The sequence below is a fragment of the Onychostoma macrolepis genome, chromosome 16 (genome assembly GCF_012432095.1).
Source record: "Onychostoma macrolepis isolate SWU-2019 chromosome 16, ASM1243209v1, whole genome shotgun sequence".
Lineage (NCBI taxonomy): Eukaryota > Metazoa > Chordata > Actinopteri > Cypriniformes > Cyprinidae > Onychostoma > Onychostoma macrolepis.
In genome coordinates, this window is record NC_081170.1 from 7,256,224 (window position 1) to 7,278,607 (window position 22,384).

The window sequence follows — 22,384 nt, forward strand, 5'->3', positions numbered from 1 at the left end:
TGTGATTAATCATGATTAATTGATTTGACAACACTAATATCGGCCTGGCCAATTATAGGTGCTGAAATTAAGCATTTTTATGGTTCTCGGTCATTTTCAAAACCGTTTTGCAGATAAAATCATTTAGAAGCATTTAAATCAGCATCGGCCCTGAAAAACACGTGTTTTCTTTGCTTCTAATTAGTTTAGACAGATTGATTACACGTTTGCCATAAAATAACAGAATGCATGATAAAGTATTTAAAAAACGTAAATTTACAAATTTGAAAAATGAATGGAAAATAAATTTGAAGGAATAAAATTCTGTGTAATAAAATGTACAAGTAGAGCACTTTAATAATCAAATAATACATGCAGAAATGCATTTGGACTTGAATATGGCTTCTGATGAGACGTGTGAGAACTTGTGAAAGCTGCTCCCAGCTTTAGGGTGGTGTAAGAGCTAAACGCTGTCTCATGATGTTTGGAGCCAACCCTAGACATTACTAGTCTCGATCCTAATGACCTAAGACTTCAACGTGTCTAAATTCAGAATGGGTGAGCCACGTTTGAAGACGCTGTAAAATGTGCCTCTGCCTGCAGATTCTATTAAAATGTCAAGTAGCTAAACAGCAGTGTATAGTTATAATAAAAAAGTATACTACTTGCCAGAAGAATTGTTTATGTTGATGATTATTAACCTTGATACTTGAATGTGTCAGGAAGTCAGTGTAAGGACTGATGCGCTCTGGTGTTTCCTTATTAGTTGTACATATCTTTGAACTAATTTATAGTTTTATTGTTGATTCTGTCGACATTGACTTGTATGCAGTAGACTACAAACTCAAACAAGAATGCATTTGACTTTAATACACATTTCCTACTTCTCAGAAGGAACCTTAAGCCGCCCATGTCTGGAAAATGTGGAGTTTGTCTAGACTGTTCTGATGACTCTTACTGCTGCGTGTGTCTTTTTTCCAAGCAGAAGCGACTGGCAACGGCTGACATCTCTACTGGCACCGCTTGTGTTGTATATTGGGTGATATTTTTATCCACGGCTGCCTTTAGAAAGAGGACGACAGACCTCAGCGGGACTTCCTGCTAAAGTCTGAGATTGAATTAGGAGGGAAAAACACAGGAGAGAAGGATAGAGCACGTCTAGACTGCAGAGAAAATCATAAATTCACCATCTAACAACTACAGGCATTAGTGTCCAGTGAAGGCAGGTTGTGTTTGCTCTGAAATGAAGCTTCCAGAAGCTACAAATAAATAGCCCATGGAAGAACCGTTTTCAAATGGCTCTCACAGGGAATCAATGTTCTGTGCCAGACAGACTGGATGAAAGGACGCCGCTAGCGTGGGGGCATTGGGAATATCGACTACTGACGTTCCCATCTGGAGATGACCAGAAAACTTCTGTGCAAATTTGGGGGAGGTGTGGTGGGGGGTTCTTCCATTCTCTAAGAAAAACAACTCTCAGAAATCTGATTCAGAGTAGAAATGGTATTAGATATGCTGATGCTCTTTACTGTCTGATGTTTGGGAAAAGGCTGTGTGATGATGTAAACCATTTCAGTCATAAAGAAACGTTTATTTTATATGTTTTCTCTGGATTGCCCTCTTAGGAGCCGTCCACACAGGATGCGCTCTTGCATTCAAAACACAAGGATCTTGAGGCATCTTTTTCCAAGTTAAACTTCTTTTAAGTTGATGTTTGTTTCAAAAACACAGAACTCATGCTGCAAGATGCTGAAAAAAGAATTAGTCACAAGATGGTGTTCATGAAGAGGAGCTGTGTCTTTGTTTTGTGGGAAGTGGTTAAAGGGTTAGTTAACCAAAAAATGAAAATATTGTCACCCTCAAGTTGGTTGTATGTTTTTCTTCTTCTGTGGAACACATGCAAATGGTTAGCTTGCATACTTTCCCTTCAGTCTAAATTCTGTCCTTGATCTGACCGTCTCACCGCCCTTCTCACATGAGAGACTCATGATATAGTAAACAGTAGAGGTCGACCGATAGTGGATTTTACCGATACCGATAGCTAGGTTGGACCACACTGGCCGATACCGATTAATCAACCGATAGTTTTCTAAATGGATACTGAAAGAAAGCTAGTGCTTTACTATTTAAAAAAAAAAAAAAAAAAGGCAGTAACCATACTTTGTAAATGAATAAAAATATTAATATTATTTACTATATTGATCATTAAAGTTATTTCATAGTTTGCTAATGTTAAAAGAAGAAACTTTAAAATTTAAAAATGTAGCCTATTAGTAGTTAATAGTGAATGTTGAAATGAACACACTAACAAGGAACAATACTTCTACAGTTTGCATTAATGCTACCAATGGACTCTTATTGTTAAGTGTTACCATTTAATTTCAACAGTCATGCTTAAAGATGGCCATCTTTAAATATCTACACAAGGCCATAGCATTAAAATTACATACATATGGATATTGTATTTGTACTCACACACTTTATTTGCTTCTATTTTTTAACACTTGATAATTATCTAATCAAAAAAAAAAGAAGCTCAAACTAACTAAAAAGTTAGTCTCACACCGGGCAAAAGCGCAGCGCTGCGTCTAGGAGAACTCAGAGGTATCACACACACACACACACCAGACGCTTTGCGTTCAAATCAAGTGGCGCTCTAAAACTATTTATTTAATCACCAAAAGGACATAAGTTTGCTTCAAGAATGAACAATGTGGCATAAATGAGTTTGAAGTTCGGTGTTTAAAAAAACAGAGCAAGCGGAAAGAGAACGCGCGATCTATATTACAGCTCTCTATATGAAGTATACAAGACTGTATTAGAGCCACAGAAAGACAAACGTTTTGCTGATAAATGCACAATTCATAATTTATAGCCTAGGGTGAAGTCATTATGTACATTCACAACGATTTGGGACAAATATAATGTAATTTAATAGAAAACTATGTGAATGGCGCTCTGTTCCGCGCCAGGATTTTCTGTCGGCTGTATTTAAATGCGCGGCTGGAGTTTCCCGCTCTGTGCAGCGCGCAGTGTCATGTGTCAAAATAAACAACACATGCTGTCAGTGATTTCCGCCTCTAGAGGCCGCTCTCGTACTGTATAATGCCAGTGGACCCTTCTCAGCCACTCCAGCAACGATTGCTAACCGGAAAACTATATGCATTGATTTTTGCCGATAACCGATAGTTGCGGCAATCAACTATCGGTGCCGATTAATCAGCAAAACCGATGAATCGGTCGACCTCTAGTAAACAGACAGTTGAATTATGCAGAATCATTTACATTAAGTCATTATCTACAGTGTAATGATCATCTGACTGTCCTCAGATGTTAATGTTTAGAGGACTGTAATGTGGTGGTATGGAGAGTTTAGGAGGAATTTAGCATGTCAGTGTTTTGTAGAATTGATCATGCAGCGATAAGTTCCACACAACATGTGAAAAAGGGGAAGAATATATTCACACCATGCAACATTTCTCTTGCTGTTAAGTTTTTGTCCTCTCACTTTGTTTTAGTGTCAAACACAAACTTTCTTTCTCAAATTTACACCAGCTTTTTACCCTTGGTGGCCTTGTTTTATTTTATATTTTATTTTATTGGATAGTGGTCTGCTGGCTAAAATTTGTTAAATTATGTGTTGAGGATTAAGTTTATTAGTAATTAAATTGTACATTTAATTGAATTGCAGCTTTATACTACCATTCAAAATTTTGGGGTCATCACAGGGTTTTTTTTTTTTTTAACACATTAATGCTTTTATTCAGCACAGATGTTGTTCTGTGTTTTCAACATTGATAGTAATAAAAAAAAAAAATCTTTAGCACTAAATCATATTAGAATGATTTCTGAGGGATCATATGACACTAAAGACTTCAGAAAGATCATGTGACACTAAAGACTGAAGTAATGATGCTGAAAATTCAGCTTTGCATCACAGGAATAAATTACATTATAAAATACAATTAAATAGAAATCAGTTATTTTAAACTGCAATATTATTATTTTTTTTATAATATTACTGTTTTTACTGTATTATTGATCAAGTAAACGCAGCCTTGGTGAGCATAAGAGACATCTTTCAAAAATATGTAAAAATTTTACCGACCCCAAACTTTTGAGCGGTAGTGTACAACATCCACCTTGTGTAGACCAAGAGGAACCTAAAGAAATGTCTTCCTCTTCTCCCTTCTCGTTGTTTTTACATGTTTTTGTGCTTTTGTTGTGCAGGTGGAGTCACGGGACACTCTGAACAGCATCGCACTGAAGTTTGACACGACTCCCAACGAACTTGTTCAGCTCAACAAACTCTTCTCCAGAAATGTGGTCCCCGGTCAGGTGTGCACTTCCCCTTTGAATATCCTGTTGCTTGTTTAGTTTTGTTTCGTTTTAGATATTTTAGGTAATTATTTAAGCTACTGTGATGAGGATGCCAATAGTTGTCAATGGTTAAAACGAAACCTTTCAGTTTTTACTACTTGAATGTCATGTTTTGCTCTGAAATGCATCACGTTACAGAAGTAAAAAAGGTTAGTAATGCCATTTCATGTTGGCTTTGATGTTACAAAAATCACACACTCTAAACTGAATTCATGGCAGGTTTTCTCTGCAAACTTTCATTACAACGCTTCACTCCCTCACCATTAGATCTCTGCCAAGCGTTAGACAAAGAATCAATCTCTCACTGTTTAATATAGTGCAACAGCATATCAATTATTGGCCAATATGACATTTAACCAGATAATATCTCTCAGAGAGATGGAGTGATTAATGACTTTTCTGTTCTAGTCAGTGCATGAGCAGTTATGAAAGATCTCTTGCTAAACAGCTCCAGTATTGCTTCATCATCTCCTCACAAATACATGTTAAGCAAAGATGAAGTCCGGATCGTTGATATTCATGTGGCGGTGAGCGCAGTAATGAGAGGGTAATAGATAGAGTCAGGCGCTGGAGATGGTCGACCGCCACCTGACACAGTACAGCTGGAGGGCTCTCAGCACAGATCACATGACCAAACTCTGCGGCTCCTTCCATTAGCGTAATCCTCCCCAGCGCTTCGGCCCGCTGAACAGCCCCTCAACACTGACTCCACTGCCCTGCAAACTAACATGAGTGGAGCCTGTTCTGTGTTCAGTGATCTGAGGAGCACCGGGAGAGATCATGTTTGATGCAGTGAACTTTGAGATGTTTAATTACTGATTTCTTCCCTGTACTTCAACAGTTTGTGAAAAGTGGGGACATCCCATAGGCGTAATGGTTTTTATACTGTACAAACTGTATGTGCTATTGCCCTACACCAACTCTACACCTAAACCTACCCCTTACAGGAAACTTTGTGCTATTTCAGATTTTCAATACACTCCATTCTATGTGATTTATAAGTGTTTTGAAAAGTGGGGACATGGGGTGATGTTGTAATACCTGTGTCATACCCTTGTCATTATACAAATTTATGTCACATTTTTTGACTTGGCACTTTTTTGGCTTTTACATTTGGGGACAAACTTGCTGACAAATGTCCCCAGAATTTACCCAAAATTATTCTGGCAAAACTGTTTTTGTTTAAGACATCCTCAAAGGTAAAAATTATGAAGTAATACATTTTAAAAATAAGGAATAAAAATGCAAACAGTTTTATTTAAGCAGATCAGGGTTAATTGTAGTAATTGTATGAAAATTGTGGCTTTATGTAAAAACAGTAGAGGTCTGTGTGTATGTGTGTGTGTGTGTGTGTGTGTGTGTGTGTGTGTGTGTGTGTGTGTGTGAGTGGTGATCATTCATGCATGCAGTATCTAGCTGGTGATTGTGAAGCGTTACGCTGTGGTTGTGTTTGCAGGTTCTGTATGTTCACGATCCAGAGTATGTGTCCAGTGCGGGCAGCTCTCCCTCCTTCAGTCCCAGCAGCCCACTCTCTCCCACCTCCTCAGAAGCTGACCTGGAGAAAGTGACCACGGTATGTGACATTTCCCTCTTCACACCACACAGCCTCATCATTTAACCTGTGCTCTGGAGGGACTCTCACACAATCACACACGTCCCAAGCATGCCATGAGTTCACACTGAAGGATCTCTGGCTATTTTCCAGAAGCTTATGTATCTTATACTTTCTGGCTTACAGGATTCATGTGAAAGAAACTTAATGGAACAGTGAAATCATGAGCTGACAGCATGAGATGCTGCTGTTCATTGTTAGTCAGGAAACACTGTGCATTGTTTTCCATCAGCTGATAGGAAGAATGCCAGTCTTGCAGAAATGTTCTCGAGGTATCTGTGTGTTTGTCTGTCAGGTCGAATAGGAGCTGTAATTCTTTAAAAAATTTACTTCAACATGACAGGTCAACACGTTTTTCTTTAAAGCTTAAGTGTGTAATTTTTTGTTAAAATACCCATAACTTAAGTATCCCAATTTAATCGGCAGACTAGAAGTAAGTGTTCAGGAAAACTGTTTGAAAAACAGTTATTGTGTTTGCAATTCAGCTTTGTAAATGCATGGCAAACACGCTTCACTTTAAATACTGCAGATATATCACTGTTGATCTAATAGTTACCAAGAAGGACAGATGGATACATAAAATATTTATACTACACAAATGGATGTACTTCTGTAAATTTGCTTTTGAGCGGGTTTTGAAATCACCTGTCTCAAGGCTGTTGTTTTTCACTGTCAAACATGATATTTACACACCCTCTGTAATCAAATACCTGCCATGAGCTGTGTTGACTTGCCCTCATTCTTAAAAGCCCTTCATCGAAATCCCTAAGAAATGAGCCATTTCTGGTGTGTTGAATAGGACTGGGCCATAGAGCTCTTTAAAAAAATAAATAAATAAATAAAAATCAATGTTTAAAATTTTGCTCTAAAATGTCTTAAAAGGTGTTTCCCCTTCCAGTCAAAGCAACCATTAATTACATTAAAATATCGTTGCTAAAAATATTCAAAATGTTTAATGCCAGACAGCTAAAATACTATAAAATCTGGTAATAAAAATGTTAATTAACAGATACATATTTACAATTATATGATTATGATGTAATATATATGCGTGTGTGTGTGTGTTATATATGTGTGTGTGTGTGTGTGTGTGTGTGTGTATATATATATATATATATATATATATATATATATATATATATATATATATATAATTCTTTTAAAGCGAGTCATTATACTTTTAATATATTTAATTTAATATATATTCTATGTGATTTATAAGTGTTTTGAAAAGTGGGGACATCCATAGGCGTAATGGTTTTATACTGTACAAACTGTATGTGCTATTGCCCTACACCAACTCTACACCTAAACCTACCCCTTACAGGAAACTTTGTGTTATTTCAGATTTTCAATACACTCCATTCTATGTGATTTATAAGTGTTTTGAAAAGTGGGGACATCCATAGGCGTAATGGTTTTATACTGTACAAACTGTATGTGCTATTGCCCTACACCAACTCTACACCTAAACCTACCCCTTACAGGAAACTTTGTGTTATTTCAGATTTTCAATACACTCCATTCTATGTGATTTATAAGTGTTTTGAAAAGTGGGGACATCCATAGGCGTAATGGTTTTATACTGTACAAACTGTATGTGCTATTGCCCTACACCAACTCTACACCTAAACCTACCCCTTACAGGAAACTTTGTGTTATTTCAGATTTTCAATACACTCCATTCTATGTGATTTATAAGTGTTTTGAAAAGTGGGGACATCCATAGGCGTAATGGTTTTATACTGTACAAACTGTATGTGCTATTGCCCTACACCAACTCTACACCTAAACCTACCCCTTACAGGAAACTTTGTGTTATTTCAGATTTTCAATACACTCCATTCTATGTGATTTATAAGTGTTTTGAAAAGTGGGGACATCCATAGGCGTAATGGTTTTATACTGTACAAACTGTATGTGCTATTGCCCTACACCAACTCTACACCTAAACCTACCCCTTACAGGAAACTTTGTGTTATTTCAGATTTTCAATACACTCCATTCTATGTGATTTATAAGTGTTTTGAAAAGTGGGGACATCCATAGGCGTAATGGTTTTATACTGTACAAACTGTATGTGCTATTGCCCTACACCAACTCTACACCTAAACCTACCCCTTACAGGAAACTTTGTGTTATTTCAGATTTTCAATACACTCCATTCTATGTGATTTATAAGTGTTTTGAAAAGTGGGGACATGGGGTGATGTTGTAATACCTGTGTCATACCCTTGTCATTATACAAATTTATGTCACATTTTTGACTTGGCACTTTTTGGCTTTTACATTTGGGGACAAACTTGCTGACAAATGTCCCCAGAATTTACCCAAAATTATTCTGGCAAAACTGTTTTTGTTTAAGACATCCTCAAAGGTAAAAATTATGAAGTAATACATTTTAAAAATAAGGAATAAAAATGCAAACAGTTTTATTTAAGCAGATCAGGGTTAATTGTAGTAATTGTATGAAAATTGTGGCTTTATGTAAAAACAGTAGAGGTCTGTGTGTATGTGTGTGTGTGTGTGTGTATATATATATATATATATATATATATATATATATATATACAGTGAGGAAAATAAGTATTTGAACACCCTGCTATTTTGCAAGTTCTCCCACTTAGAAATCATGGAGGGTCTGAAATTGTCATCGAGGTGCATGTCCACTGTGAGAGACATAATCTAAAAAAAAATCCAGAAATCACAATGTATGATTTTTAACTATTTATTTGTATGATACAGCTTCAAATACTTATTTGCAGCTGTATCATACAAATAAATAGTTAAAAATCATACATTGTGATTTCTGGATTTTTTTTAGATTATGTCTCTCACAGTGGACATGCACCTACGATGACAATTTCAGACCCCTCCATGATTTCTAAGTGGGAGAACTTGCAAAATAGCAGGGTGTTCAAATACTTATTTGCAGCTGTATCATACAAATAAATAGTTAAAAATCATACATTGTGATTTCTGGATTTTTTTTAGATTATGTCTCTCACAGTGGACATGCACCTACGATGACAATTTCAGACCCCTCCATGATTTCTAAGTGGGAGAACTTGCAAAATAGCAGGGTGTTCAAATACTTATTTGCAGCTGTATCATACAAATAAATAGTTAAAAATCATACATTGTGATTTCTGGATTTTTTTTAGATTATGTCTCTCACAGTGGACATGCACCTACGATGACAATTTCAGACCCCTCCATGATTTCTAAGTGGGAGAACTTGCAAAATAGCAGGGTGTTCAAATACTTATTTGCAGCTGTATCATACAAATAAATAGTTAAAAATCATACATTGTGATTTCTGGATTTTTTTTAGATTATGTCTCTCACAGTGGACATGCACCTACGATGACAATTTCAGACCCCTCCATGATTTCTAAGTGGGAGAACTTGCAAAATAGCAGGGTGTTCAAATACTTATTTGCAGCTGTATCATACAAATAAATAGTTAAAAATCATACATTGTGATTTCTGGATTTTTTTTAGATTATGTCTCTCACAGTGGACATGCACCTACGATGACAATTTCAGACCCCTCCATGATTTCTAAGTGGGAGAACTTGCAAAATAGCAGGGTGTTCAAATACTTATTTGCAGCTGTATCATACAAATAAATAGTTAAAAATCATACATTGTGATTTCTGGATTTTTTTTAGATTATGTCTCTCACAGTGGACATGCACCTACGATGACAATTTCAGACCCCTCCATGATTTCTAAGTGGGAGAACTTGCAAAATAGCAGGGTGTTCAAATACTTATTTTCCTCACTGTATATATATATATATATATATACAGTGAGGAAAATAAGTATTTGAACACCCTGCTATTTTGCAAGTTCTCCCACTTAGAAATCATGGAGGGTCTGAAATTGTCATCGAGGTGCATGTCCACTGTGAGAGACATAATCTAAAAAAAAATCCAGAAATCACAATGTATGATTTTTAACTATTTATTTGTATGATACAGCTTCAAATAAGTATTTGAACACCTGAGAAAATCAATGTTAATATTTGGTACAGTAGCCTTTGTTTGCAATTACAGAGGTCAAACGTTTCCTGTAGTTTTTCACCAGGTTTGCACACACTGCAGGAGGGATTTTGGCCCACTCCTCCACACAGATCTTCTCTAGATCAGTCAGGTTTCTGGCCTGTCGCTGAGAAACACGGAGTTTGAGCTCCCTCAAAGATTCTCTATTGGGTTTAGGTCTGGAGACTGGCTAGGCCACGCCAGAACCATGATATGCTTCTTACAGAACCACTCCTTGGTTATCCTGGCTGTGTGCTTGGTCATTGTCATGTTGGAAGACCCAGCCTCGACCCATCTTCAATGCTCTAACTGAGGGAAGGAGGTTGTTCCCCAAAATCTCGCAATACATGGCCCCGGTCATCCTCTCCTTAATACAGTGCAGTCGCCCTGTCCCATGTGCAGAAAAACACCCCAAAGCATGATGCTGCCACCCCATGCTTCACAGTAGGGATGGTGTTCTTGGGATGGTACTCATCATTCTTCTACCTCCAAACACGTTTAGTGGAATTATGACCAAAAAGTTCTATTTTGGTCTCATCTGCCCACATGACTTTCTCCCATGACTCCTCTGGATCATCCAAATGGTCATTGGCAAACTTAAGTCGGGCCTGGACATGTGCTGGTTTAAGCAGGGGAACCTTCCATGCCATGCATGATTTCAAACCATGACGCCTTAGTGTATTACCAACAGTAACCTTGGAAACGGTGGTCCCAGCTCTTTTCAGGTCATTGACCAGCTCCTCCCGTGTAGTTCTGGGCTGATTTCTCACCTTTCTTAGGATCATTGAGACCCCACGAGATCTTGCATGGAGCCCCAGTCCGAGGGAGATTGACAGTCATATTTAGCTTCTTCCATTTTCTAATGATTGCTCCAACAGTGGACCTTTTTTCACCAAGCTGCTTGGCAATTTCCCCGTAGCCCTTTCCAGCCTTGTGGAGGTGTACAATTTTGTTTCTAGTGTCTTTGGACAGCTCTTTGGTCTTGGCCATGTTAGTAGTTGGATTCTTACTGATTGTATGGGGTGGACAGGTGTCTTTTATGCAGCTAACGACCTCAAACAGGTGCATCTAAAATGTCCACCTCCACTCCATTTATTATCCTAAATTAAAGGCAGACTAACAGGTCTTTGAGGGTCAGAATTCTAGCTGATAGACAGGTGTTCAAATACTTATTTGCAGCTGTATCATACAAATAAATAGTTAAAAATCATACATTGTGATTTCTGGATTTTTTTTAGATTATGTCTCTCACAGTGGACATGCACCTACGATGACAATTTCAGACCCCTCCATGATTTCTAAGTGGGAGAACTTGCAAAATAGCAGGGTGTTCAAATACTTATTTTCCTCACTGTATATATATATATATATATATATATATATATATATATATAATTCTTTTAAAGTGAGTCATTATACTTTTAATATATTTAATTTAATATATATAATATATTAAAAGTATAATGACACTCTTTAAAAGAATTATATATATTATATATAATATATATATATTAGGGGTGTCAACGTTAACGCGTTAACACATGTGATTAATCAAAAAAAAATTTTACGCAAATTAATCGTTTGATAAGGTTTGACCCCAACTTCTTCCCATCATCGCAGCGCGGAAGGTCATCTATCATTGTGTGATGAGGGTACAGCGAACCAGTGTTGCCAGGGTAACAGCACAAGTGGGCTATTTTGAAAATACAGTTGCGGGAAAAATTATAGAGCCGTGGGTTGCGGTTTTTTGGGCTACTTTTTTTAATGTACCGTGGCCTCCCAAAGTGTATATAGACAAATAAAAATAAAAATAGATCCTTTTACTAATGTGTATTATACTTGGAATGTATCCCTGGAAACTTAAGAATGAAGAGACGGTAACATCACAAACAATGTGAGTTTTAGCAGAGCATACATGTTAAGGCTTTTACACAGCAGAAATAAACATGACAACAGCCATTATAGATTATATAAGATAATAAACACACGATTACGATAGGATATGGTCTGTATGTGATTTTCTTGAGATGAATGTGTGCATCTGAAATGCTAATTTGTGCAGCGATATAAAAGGCTATAAATAGCATATTGTAACAACAGCAAACGACCAAATTCCACATGTGATCGCAAAAGGAAGTTATTACAAACACTCGATGGTGGTTTGAACTGAGTTCTGAGTAGAAGTGTACTATTAATATTATAAATTGTCTTATGAAGCATGATGCTAATGTTAGCTCTAATGCAGCTGCAGAACAGGTCCAATTCTTCTTCATAATGCATTTAGTCATAATACTTCACGTAAGGTCACAAAATGTTTTGTTGTATTTATTTAGAAATACTTTTGATAATAGTTGGGTAAATGTATACTGGGATTGAAGCGATGTGGCTTGGTAAATGTTTTATTGCCAGTATAAAGGCTGATAATGGCTGAATAAAAACAAAAGAATAATAAGGATTATGTCTCATACCAGTCTGACAGGTTCTGTTTCCTTAAACTAGTTTGTCATGCATTTAATTTTTCAACACATTTACAGGTAAATCCTAGTATTTTAAATTTGTGATTAATTATGATTACATTTTAAATAATTAAATTAAATTTTTAATCGATTAACAGCACTAATATATATATATATATATATATATATATATATATATATATATATATATATATATATATACACTATATTATTAAATATACATTTATTATTAATTAAATATTTTAAAAATGTCTAATGACTCACTTTTGTCATTAGTTTAATGTCTTTAATGTCTTTTTGTCATTAGAATTTAATGGTCAAATTGCAACATTACAATTGCTTATATTATATTGTTAGGAAAAAAATGGAATATTCAATTTATTGCCCAGCCTTAGTGGTATAGGATCTCTTCTCTTCCCTGTGGAGTAACTGTGCTCGTGTTACACACTGTCAGTAGGTTTGCTGTTGAATTTCTGTTTTGCAGTAAAAGGCTTTACCTTCAGCATCTTATAAAGAAGAGGCCAATGTACCTCGCTGCCTCCTGGTCTCCATAGTGACTGCAGCGACGGTACCGTTTGCAAACCTGCCTGCTCGTGCGCTCAGCCTAAAATGCTCCTTTCCCTTTGGTTTCTTTCACACATATCTACTTAGACCGTTCCTCTGGGAAAAGGAAGCTGTGATCTGTCTAGCAGTCTGAGACAGGTACTGTACTGGGAATCAAATGAGGACTCCTGACCTGTTCCAAAATCCAGTCAGCTGCCTACCTAGACAGCATTGTAGGCGTGCATGTTCTGACATGACGGCACCTTGTTTTAGCCAAAATTTAAGACTCTTCTCTCTTCATAGAGAGAGCAATCCCAGAATACATTTCAAGAAGCTCTGTAACAAAATTCATTCAAGAAGGCAAGAGATATTTTATATATGGGAGCCTACAATTCATTCAATATTGAAAAGTCCTAATAAAAATCTAAGTAATAGTCCTAATAGTCTAAGTAAAATGCTGTTATGCTTATTAGAGTATCACATTTTAGGCTTTGCAACTTGCTATTAGAATCAGTTGTGAGTAACTAAACATACTTACATTGCATTGATGCATTGATATTATTATAAAAAAGTATTTTTTTTCTTTTTTTTATCTGATAATGGATAACTAGCCAGTATTATAATTACATACCCATTTGTCTAAATAAATTAAATAAAAATAAAACATCAAAGGCATCACAACATTATATGCCAAATATAATACAGTGCATCCAATTGTCACGGTGCACACAGCAGGGAGAAACGACGAACACGCAGACGAGGGGTAACTTCAAAATAACAGTCTTTAATGAGGACATCAGGACAGGGCAAGACAAGACAAGGCAAGGCAGACACGGACAGGAACACCGGGGAATAACGAGTAGACCAGACAAAAACTAACTAAACAGGCAGGAACTAAATACACATGACAATCACTGATAATTACTAAAACACAGCTGGACAAGACTTAACTAATAAACACACTTAACAAGGACAGGAACATGACCAAATATGGACACAAGAGGCGGGAACACATGACAGACACGACAGAGGACTGACACCAATAAAATATTCATTTTGAGATTGAATTATATTACAAATAGATTCACTTTAAGTGAACATAAGATGATGGCAGAAACTTATTTAAAGTAAAAATAGTACAGATACATTTTGCATTTGCAATTAAATATATATATATATATATATATATATATATATATCAAATAACTAAAAAATAAAATAAATAAATAACAGTAATTTAAAAATGTATGTAATGTATGATCTTGTGTTGCCTCAGTACACAAGGCGGCGATATATTACTTTCAAATGTCTTTACAATTAAACTAAATGTATTGTTAATTATTAATTATCAGGTAGCTAACAATAAACATACTGTTAACTTGCTCATAGCGATTGTCTAAAAACTGTTGCTCAGCCCTAACAGTAAGTGACCTGAAAAGAGAAAACTAACTGTAGAAGAAAACTATGCTAATTTGCAGTAGAGCACCCCTTGTGGCAATTCTGAGAATGCAACACTTACTTTCATGTGTTCTAAATTACTGTCTAGCACATTGATGACAAAATGGAGCTTGTGTAGCTATAGAAGCGTTTGTGTTCATCTATTTCTAGAGTGTATACACCGACCCTTAAAAGGCTGCTGTCTATGTAGGCAGCTCTCAGAACAAGCAGCGGCGCTCATTGACCTCCTCAGCCAGAGAGTCTTCTCCCTGCACACTACAGAGTCCTCCAGAGACACGGCAGGGAGAGCGTCAGCCAGGTGCGCTTTGATTCAGTCTAGTAAAGAAAGCACTTCAGTAAAGCAAACAGCTCTTTTCCCAGGCTGTAACGATCTTTTAATTACGGAGCCGTTATTGCGGCGCTACAGACTGGGCATGTATTAATTATTAAAGCGGATGCACTGGCATGTTTGTGTGTAATGAAGTGCAATAGTGAATGCTGACCACAGGGTGCAGTTTATTTGCTTTCAGAAGTGGATGCTGCTGTTATGTGTTATAGTAGTTATATTAGCCAGGTACTTCTATGGTAGAGGAATGTGTGGAGGAATATAAGTACTATAAAATACTAAACATTTGTGGGTTTGTTTAGTTTTATTTATTCATTATTTTTATCTATTTTAATGTATTAATGAAGTTAAATACAGTGGTAAATGTTTGTTTATAAAGTAATTAATTCAGTAATTCATTTTAATTTGTTTACATTTTTATTTTATTTATTTTTATTCAAATGATTAATTTAAATGTATTTTTTCTCTGTAAATGACTATTAAAGTTGACTTAAAGTTTTACTAAATTCGCTGGAAATGAACACTGCTTTACTCAACTCCTCTCGTCACTTCTGAGCATTTCCCTATATTCCGGGTATCCCCTGAAACGCCACTATCTCTGCTCTCCAAATATGGTCTTAAATGTTGTATAAAACCAATCAAAAAGCTTAGAAATGTACACAAACAGTGACATAAACGCTGATCATTTGTCAATGGGAAGCCCCGTTTCGACTGACCGGCACGCGATTGGTCCAGCCATCCTCCTGTCAGACTAGCAGCGCTCTGTGTAAACAAGCTAGCAGATCTCCTCAAAAAGATAGTTCGATACTGTGTAGTGTAGTAAACTGTGTGTAGTTCTGTTTATTCATTTGAGAAATGTCGCTGTCAAAAGAGAGCAAAGTCGCCAAAGCGTTAAACTCACTCACTCTTTCACTCTCTCACTCAACCACTCTCTCACACGCTTTCTCTCTGTGACTGCGTGTACGCGCGAGGTGACAGTCAAGGATCCAGACACACACACACACACACACACACACACACTGACACACCCTCTCTTTCAAGCAAAAATGTAGCACCTCCGTTCAATCTTTCTGATTTTAGTAAATCTTTGTAAAAGTGCCTTTTAAAATATTTATTCAAAGAAATACTTTAAAATAATTTGAGCTTCAGCCTGTATCTATATACAGATGTCTTTGATCAAATTAAGCTGTAAAATAAATAGTTTATCTCTTTCAATGCAATGGATTTTGAAACATATCAATAAAAAAACGGGCAAAAAACTTTAAAAGCGATTTTCTCAGGTTTTCAATTGGAAAAAGTCAATGGCTTGGTTACCAACATTTGGTTTGTAATCAAAATATTTTCTACTCCTTTATGTCAATTTGTGTATTGATGTGTTGTTATTTGAAAAAGAAAGAAAAAAGATCATTGTTAATGAAATTATTCATTATATAATTACAAATAAATACATCATTGGTCGTGTTGCATGTCAGTCATGTGGTCTTGAGCTTTCTAAGTGGGCGGTTCTTGTTCAGAATAAGCTGCAGCAGAGTGGATCAGACTTTGTGCTGATATTCGTAAGTCTGACTATACAAGCAGTATTGACTCTGTCTATGAAATCTGGTGACTTTGAATTGAGTCTCCTGAGGAGTTTTTGCCTCGTATCGTCCTGATCTCACCCTCCCTTCCTGCTGTATGCTAAATTTAGTCTGCGTCATGAGAAGACGAGAGGGAGTGAGAGACTGGCAGTGAAAAGAAGAGGAGGAAGGCCGGTGTGTGTGTGTGTGTGTGTGTGTTTAGAGAGATGGCCAGTGTTAATTACCAGTGGCTGCTGGTGTTGGCTGACACTAGGAAAGGTGACTTTGTCCCAGTGTTGCTCGTCTGGTCTGATTTCATGCCCAGAAACTCTTGTGGTGCTTTGCTTCAGTCAATGACAGCATGAAACTCTTCAGATCAGCAGAGGTTATGTGTGATGTTAAATTAGCACCGTGCATGTGTTCATGGTGAGTTTCTGGCTCATTGTGACATCATGTATACCATTCAAAGGTTTAGGCTCAATAATTTTTCTTTTTAAAAGAAATTACAATTTTTATTCAGCAAGGATGCATTAAATTGATCAAAACTGGCTGTAAAGACATTTATAAGGTCAGAAAATGTTTCCATTTCGTATAAAAGCTTTGAAAAGATATCAATTTCACACTTTTCACAAAAATATTAAGCTGCACAACTGGTTTCAACCTTGATAATTGTAATAAATGTTTCTTGAGCAGCAGATCAGCATATTAGAATGATTTCTGAAGGATGATGTGACACTAAAGACTGAATTAATGATGCTGAAAAGAGACCTCTTTCTTACTGACCTCAAATTTTTGAACAGTAATGTACCTCTACATTTTACTATATGGCATTTCACTATATCCACTTCCGCTTTCTTTTGTTCTTAAAGATTTTTCAAGAGCACAGAGATAAATGAATGCAGTCATTAAGTATTTTGCTTTCAATAACAACAAAACCACATATGGATCCATTTTGGGATCTTGCATGTTGCCATAGAAACAAATAATTTCTGAACCTAAGGATGTGAACGGCTCCAAGCAGAATCTAGACACCTATTTCAGTGACATCTGTCAGGTAGATTTTGTCTTTTTCTCTGCAGAACCTGTTTCTGGTCGCCAGATGGAGCTTCAGGTTGTTTTCGTAATATTTCACAGCAAACAGCTGCATATAAACAAATCCACAGATGACAATTAATTCAAAGTACTGTTGTTGATCTCAGTTAATATTATAGTCAGCTGACAGCGTCCTTCTGCCGTGTTACTCACTCTCATAGTAATGGCTTCATAGCTGTTGAGCATTTCAAGTCAAGTCAAGTTGAGCTTTATTGTCATTCCGCTACATGCGGGGGCATACAGTGGAACGAAATGTCGTGCCTCACAGGACCACGGTGTTACATAAATACAGGCATACAACAATGGAGTAAGACAATATAAACCTATACACAACTATCCTACTGATAGATTTTGACTATAAATATAAATATACTATCTATAAAAAAGTACCTATACAAACTAAAAAATACAAACTATACGAATGCTTCAGATAAGTACTGTACATGTGCAAGGAGAAACATTGAGTTCAAGCAGCTGGCTGGGGAACAGTGCAGGATGATTTGTAGTGCATGAGCATGTAAACATACATATATTACGGAGTTCTTTTTGTGGGATTTGTGTACACACAGCAGTGTGTGTGAAAAGTGACTAGTGCGCATAGAGGAGGAGAGTTTTGAGGGCCCATCTACCGCTTCCGACTAATAACACATGAGTCATGAACATGAGCTGTGTGTAAAGTTGAACAGTACTGTAAGAGTGTGTGGAGTGTAGATCAGTCCGGCAATGATCACATGGATGTCAACCACCCACATATGCAGCCCTGCAATCAGGGTTAGTGGCCTTTTTCCAGGCTTAGGTTCTAAATCCAGCTACTGGTCTCCTCCAGGCTGGATTTCACCGGGGCTGTGTAAAACCAGCCCAGCGTAGGTAAGCTCCAGATGGCCTAGAGGACATTAAGATACACTTTTACACTTTTTCTCCTCCTCCATGTCAAATAGAAATGTCACCCAGCCAGAGGACACATTCTGTTGGTCTGTCTCTCCCACAGTGTCTTTGGTAAAAATCATGAGACGTTGTTCTTGTGTAGCAGACTTTATCATTGTGTGCGTGAGTCTGGCCTGTGCTCTGTCAGTCCTTGTATCGCAGTAATTGAGTTACATTGATTGCTGTGATCTGGTGCAGTAATGTTGTTTATGAATTGAGCACCTGTGCAAGAGTCAGTCTGTTAAGACTGAATGTCATTATTAGCTGCTACTGGGACAAATAAGTGCCAGAAATGCCTTTTATTTTAATAATGGACAAACTGAGAAACATTTTAGGTCTCTCTACAGAACTGATCCCAGCATCATTCTAAAGTGGATTGTGTGAGCCGCTGCCTTTGCTTTTTTATGTAACATTTTTTGTTCGTAAAAATGAATTATTTGTATAAAATTTTGTAAAACTGAATTTTCATTTCTAAAATAATTTTTATTTGAATTTAGCATTTTTTGTATTAAAAGAAAATAATTTTTTACTTGTGTATCTTTTTGTAAAATAAATGTTTATATAACTTTTTTGTATAAAATAAAATATAAAAATAATATTTGTTCATAGAAATTACTTGCTTTTCTATTTATAACCCTTTTTGTTTATAAAAATCACTTGTCTTTTTATACAGCATTTTTGAAAAATAACTTATTTGTATATAATTTTTGAAAATATATTTTCATTATATAATGTTTTTGTTTGTAAAAATGACATTTAATTTTTATTTGTATATTTAATTTTATATATATATATATATATATATATATTTATTTATTTATTTATTTATTTATTTTTAATGATTTGTCAATCTTCCAAAGCAACTTTACAGAAATTTGTGCTGTAAATGAATTTTGTCAACTTTTAGTAGAATATTTAAGAGAATACACAAGAATAGAGAAGGCCTCATCGTTAAGCCTCATGGACTAAAACTCGTTTTGATTTTACAAGGTCTTTAAGAAATGCGTCTGAGTGCTGTCTGGAGGACATGATCCAATCCAGCCTAATTATAAGGGGCTTTTTTAAACTTACTGGTCTATTAGTAGTTCAGAAAACTCACCGACTAGAGAGTTTTTAAATTATGTAGTTCACCACATCCCTAGCACAGATAGAGATCTGTTTATCCATCCCTAAATCCTAAATTAAGCTCTACAGCATGCAGGGAAGGCGTCGTTTGTTCTTTTAAACTTTTACTAAGTTCCTAATCAACATCTTCCCGGGAACACTGGATGTTCTTTTGTATTCCGGTGGTTAATAACGGATTTGATAATGAAGCTAGCTATAAACAGCAAGCTACGCCAGAGCTCTGGAAATACACAAAGCTATTTGCGTTTCCGTGCACGTTACTCTGGTGGCATCCTTCCTCCCGGCGCTGTGCGAGACGAAGGCCGCCTTCCTGGGCTGCCAGAGGAGGAGAGACTGTGTTTGGAAGAGGCGGAGTGTGTTAACTGTGAACGGGGTTTCATGAAGGCATGTTTTGACTCTCTGGTTGCTTATTCTGGGATCTGAAGGGTGGGCCGGTCTGTCACGGCACGCATGATGTGCGATGTCGAGGCCGGAGGGCGGGAACAGCGGTCGCTGTGCTTGTCAGGGAAGATTTTGTAAGAGTGGTTTGGATGATAAATATTAATTGCAAATGTGTCGAACGTGGAAAAATGTTGTCTTTATTTATAGTGTTCTGAAAGATCAGGGACAAATATAAGTCCATTTCATGATTTTAAGAGCCTTCCTAAACAATTGGTCACTGCTGAAATTTCTACTATATGTGCCAGTGATATGTTGTTTGCAAAAAGTGTTAATTTGTCAGAATACATCAGTGGAGAAAGATACAGATATGCATCGCAGTTTCCACAAAAATATTAAGCACTGTTTTCAACACTGATAATAATAAAAAATGTTTCTTGAGCAGCAAATCAGCATATTATAATGATTTCTGAAGGATCATGTGACACTGAAGACTGGAGTAATGATGCTGAAAATATGCAATATTTATATTATTATTTTAAATAATATATTTAAAGTAAAAAAATAGAAAGCGATTATTTAATATTTAATTGTATGATTAATTGTAATTATATTTCATCATATATATATATATATATATATATATATATATATATACATACAGTGCGTGTGTATATATAATTTAAATATATAATTATTATTATTATTTTTTATTAATGTTTTTATTGTATTTTGCAGTCTTGAGCATAAGATACTTCAAAAATATATATTAAAAAAATCTTACCAACCCCAAACATTTGTAATGTAAGACATTTGTAACACTAAGATATACTGTACACTTCATGAAGTTCTACAGTAATGGCGTTGCAGATTGTGATTGTGTCACATCTTTGAAAAGTGTTTATGTACGTTTTCTGAATATTCTAAACTTGATACCTAACATTCTTCTGAAAATATTTCTAAAGATGTGAATTGTTTGTGGTAATACTGCATTGTGGTGCATTTTAAGGGACAGTTCACCCAAAAATTAACATTTTTCAAAAATTAACTCATCATTTGTTTCCTTCCCTTCATGTCATTAAAAATCTATAACGGTTGCTGAATATGAATTTTTTAAGATATTTTTTTTCATACAGTGAAACTCAATGGGTTCCAAAAACATCATTGTACCTCACTGACTTTCGTTGATGTCAGAATGTTTACTTTTGGATAAACTATCCTTTTAATAATTAATTGAAGCATGAGTAAAGGATGTCTTCGAAAAATGTTGCTAATTAAAGTGTTAAAATATATTGCTCTCAAATATCCTGATCATGTACCTTTGCCTTTAATTACTATTATTGAGATAAATGGTGGTGAGCGTCTAATTGTGTCTTAGTGTGTTTTAGTAGTAAGATTTTCACAAAAGCCTTGTAATGTGTTGTGACAGATTCTCCGTTGTAAACACTGTCACTTCCAGATCTGAATAGAGAGAAAGAAAGAGCAGTAGAGATGAAGAGTCAGTGGTCTCTTGTGCAGTCACTACCACAGCATTGGTGCATCAGTGTCAGTTTGTTCCAGTCGGCTCTGAGAGATGTGTGTGTGTGTGTGTCGGAGGGAAGCAGACGGCTGTGGGCAGGAGGTCGTGTTTGCAGGAGACCCAGCACCCACTCTCTGCTCCCGCTGTCGGCTATGAGTATTCATGCCTCCTCCAACACACACACCACTACCCAGAGTCCTGTGCTGCTTCCTGTTTCAGAACCAGTCCAGGAGGACCAAAAGGTTTCTCTTTTTTCTGTTTTTAGTTTAGTCTTTCACTGACATACACTACTGGTCAAAAGTCTGGGCTCTGTAAGATGTTTTTGAAGTCTCACCAATTAATCAGAAATACAGCAAAAACAGTGATACTGTGAAATATTACAATTTAAATGTATTTCTATTTTAAAATGTAATGTATTCCTGTGATGCAAAGCTGAATTTTCAGCATCATTACTCCAGTCTTCAAAGTCACATGATCCTTCAGAAATCATTCTAATATGCTGCTTTGCTGCTCAGAACTATGTCATGTTATTATCAATGCTAAAACAGTTATATTTTTGTGGAAATAATTTTTTCAGGGTTCTTTGATGAATAGAAAGTTAATTTATTTGAAATGGAAATCTCTTGTAATATTAAAATGAATTATATACATTGTGCTGGAGTCATTTCCTTTTCTATTTTCATATTTTGGACTGAATGGACTGATTTAATCATTTGTTACAAATTAATATTATACAAATTATATGTACTAACCTTTCAAACTTTTGAATGGTAGTGTATATAATCTACAGTACATCATAAGTAAACATCAAATTATTGTAAAATTACATTCTTAAGAGGAACAAATCTGACAAAAATTAGGTTGTTGGCATACAGTATGAGTACTGACATAAAGAGAGCTATAAATTGTGGCTTAGATGATTTAGTCAGGGAAGAATTTATTGAGAAATATTTCAAATCTCATAATCAAA

General features: G+C 36.0%; 1 protein-coding gene across 5 annotated transcripts in view; it reads left to right on the plus strand.

Moving 5' to 3' along the window:
* The window catches only part of oxr1a (oxidation resistance 1a), a 165,351-nt gene that overhangs the window by 108,098 nt on the left and 34,869 nt on the right, over positions 1 to 22,384 (plus strand). For all 5 annotated transcript variants that reach the window (XM_058745908.1, XM_058745909.1, XM_058745907.1 and 2 more), the window contains 2 exons: positions 4,210 to 4,317; positions 5,816 to 5,932. In XM_058745908.1, coding sequence (XP_058601891.1) covers positions 4,210 to 4,317; positions 5,816 to 5,932 — 225 coding nt within the window. The remainder of the gene's footprint in view (positions 1 to 4,209; positions 4,318 to 5,815; positions 5,933 to 22,384) is intronic.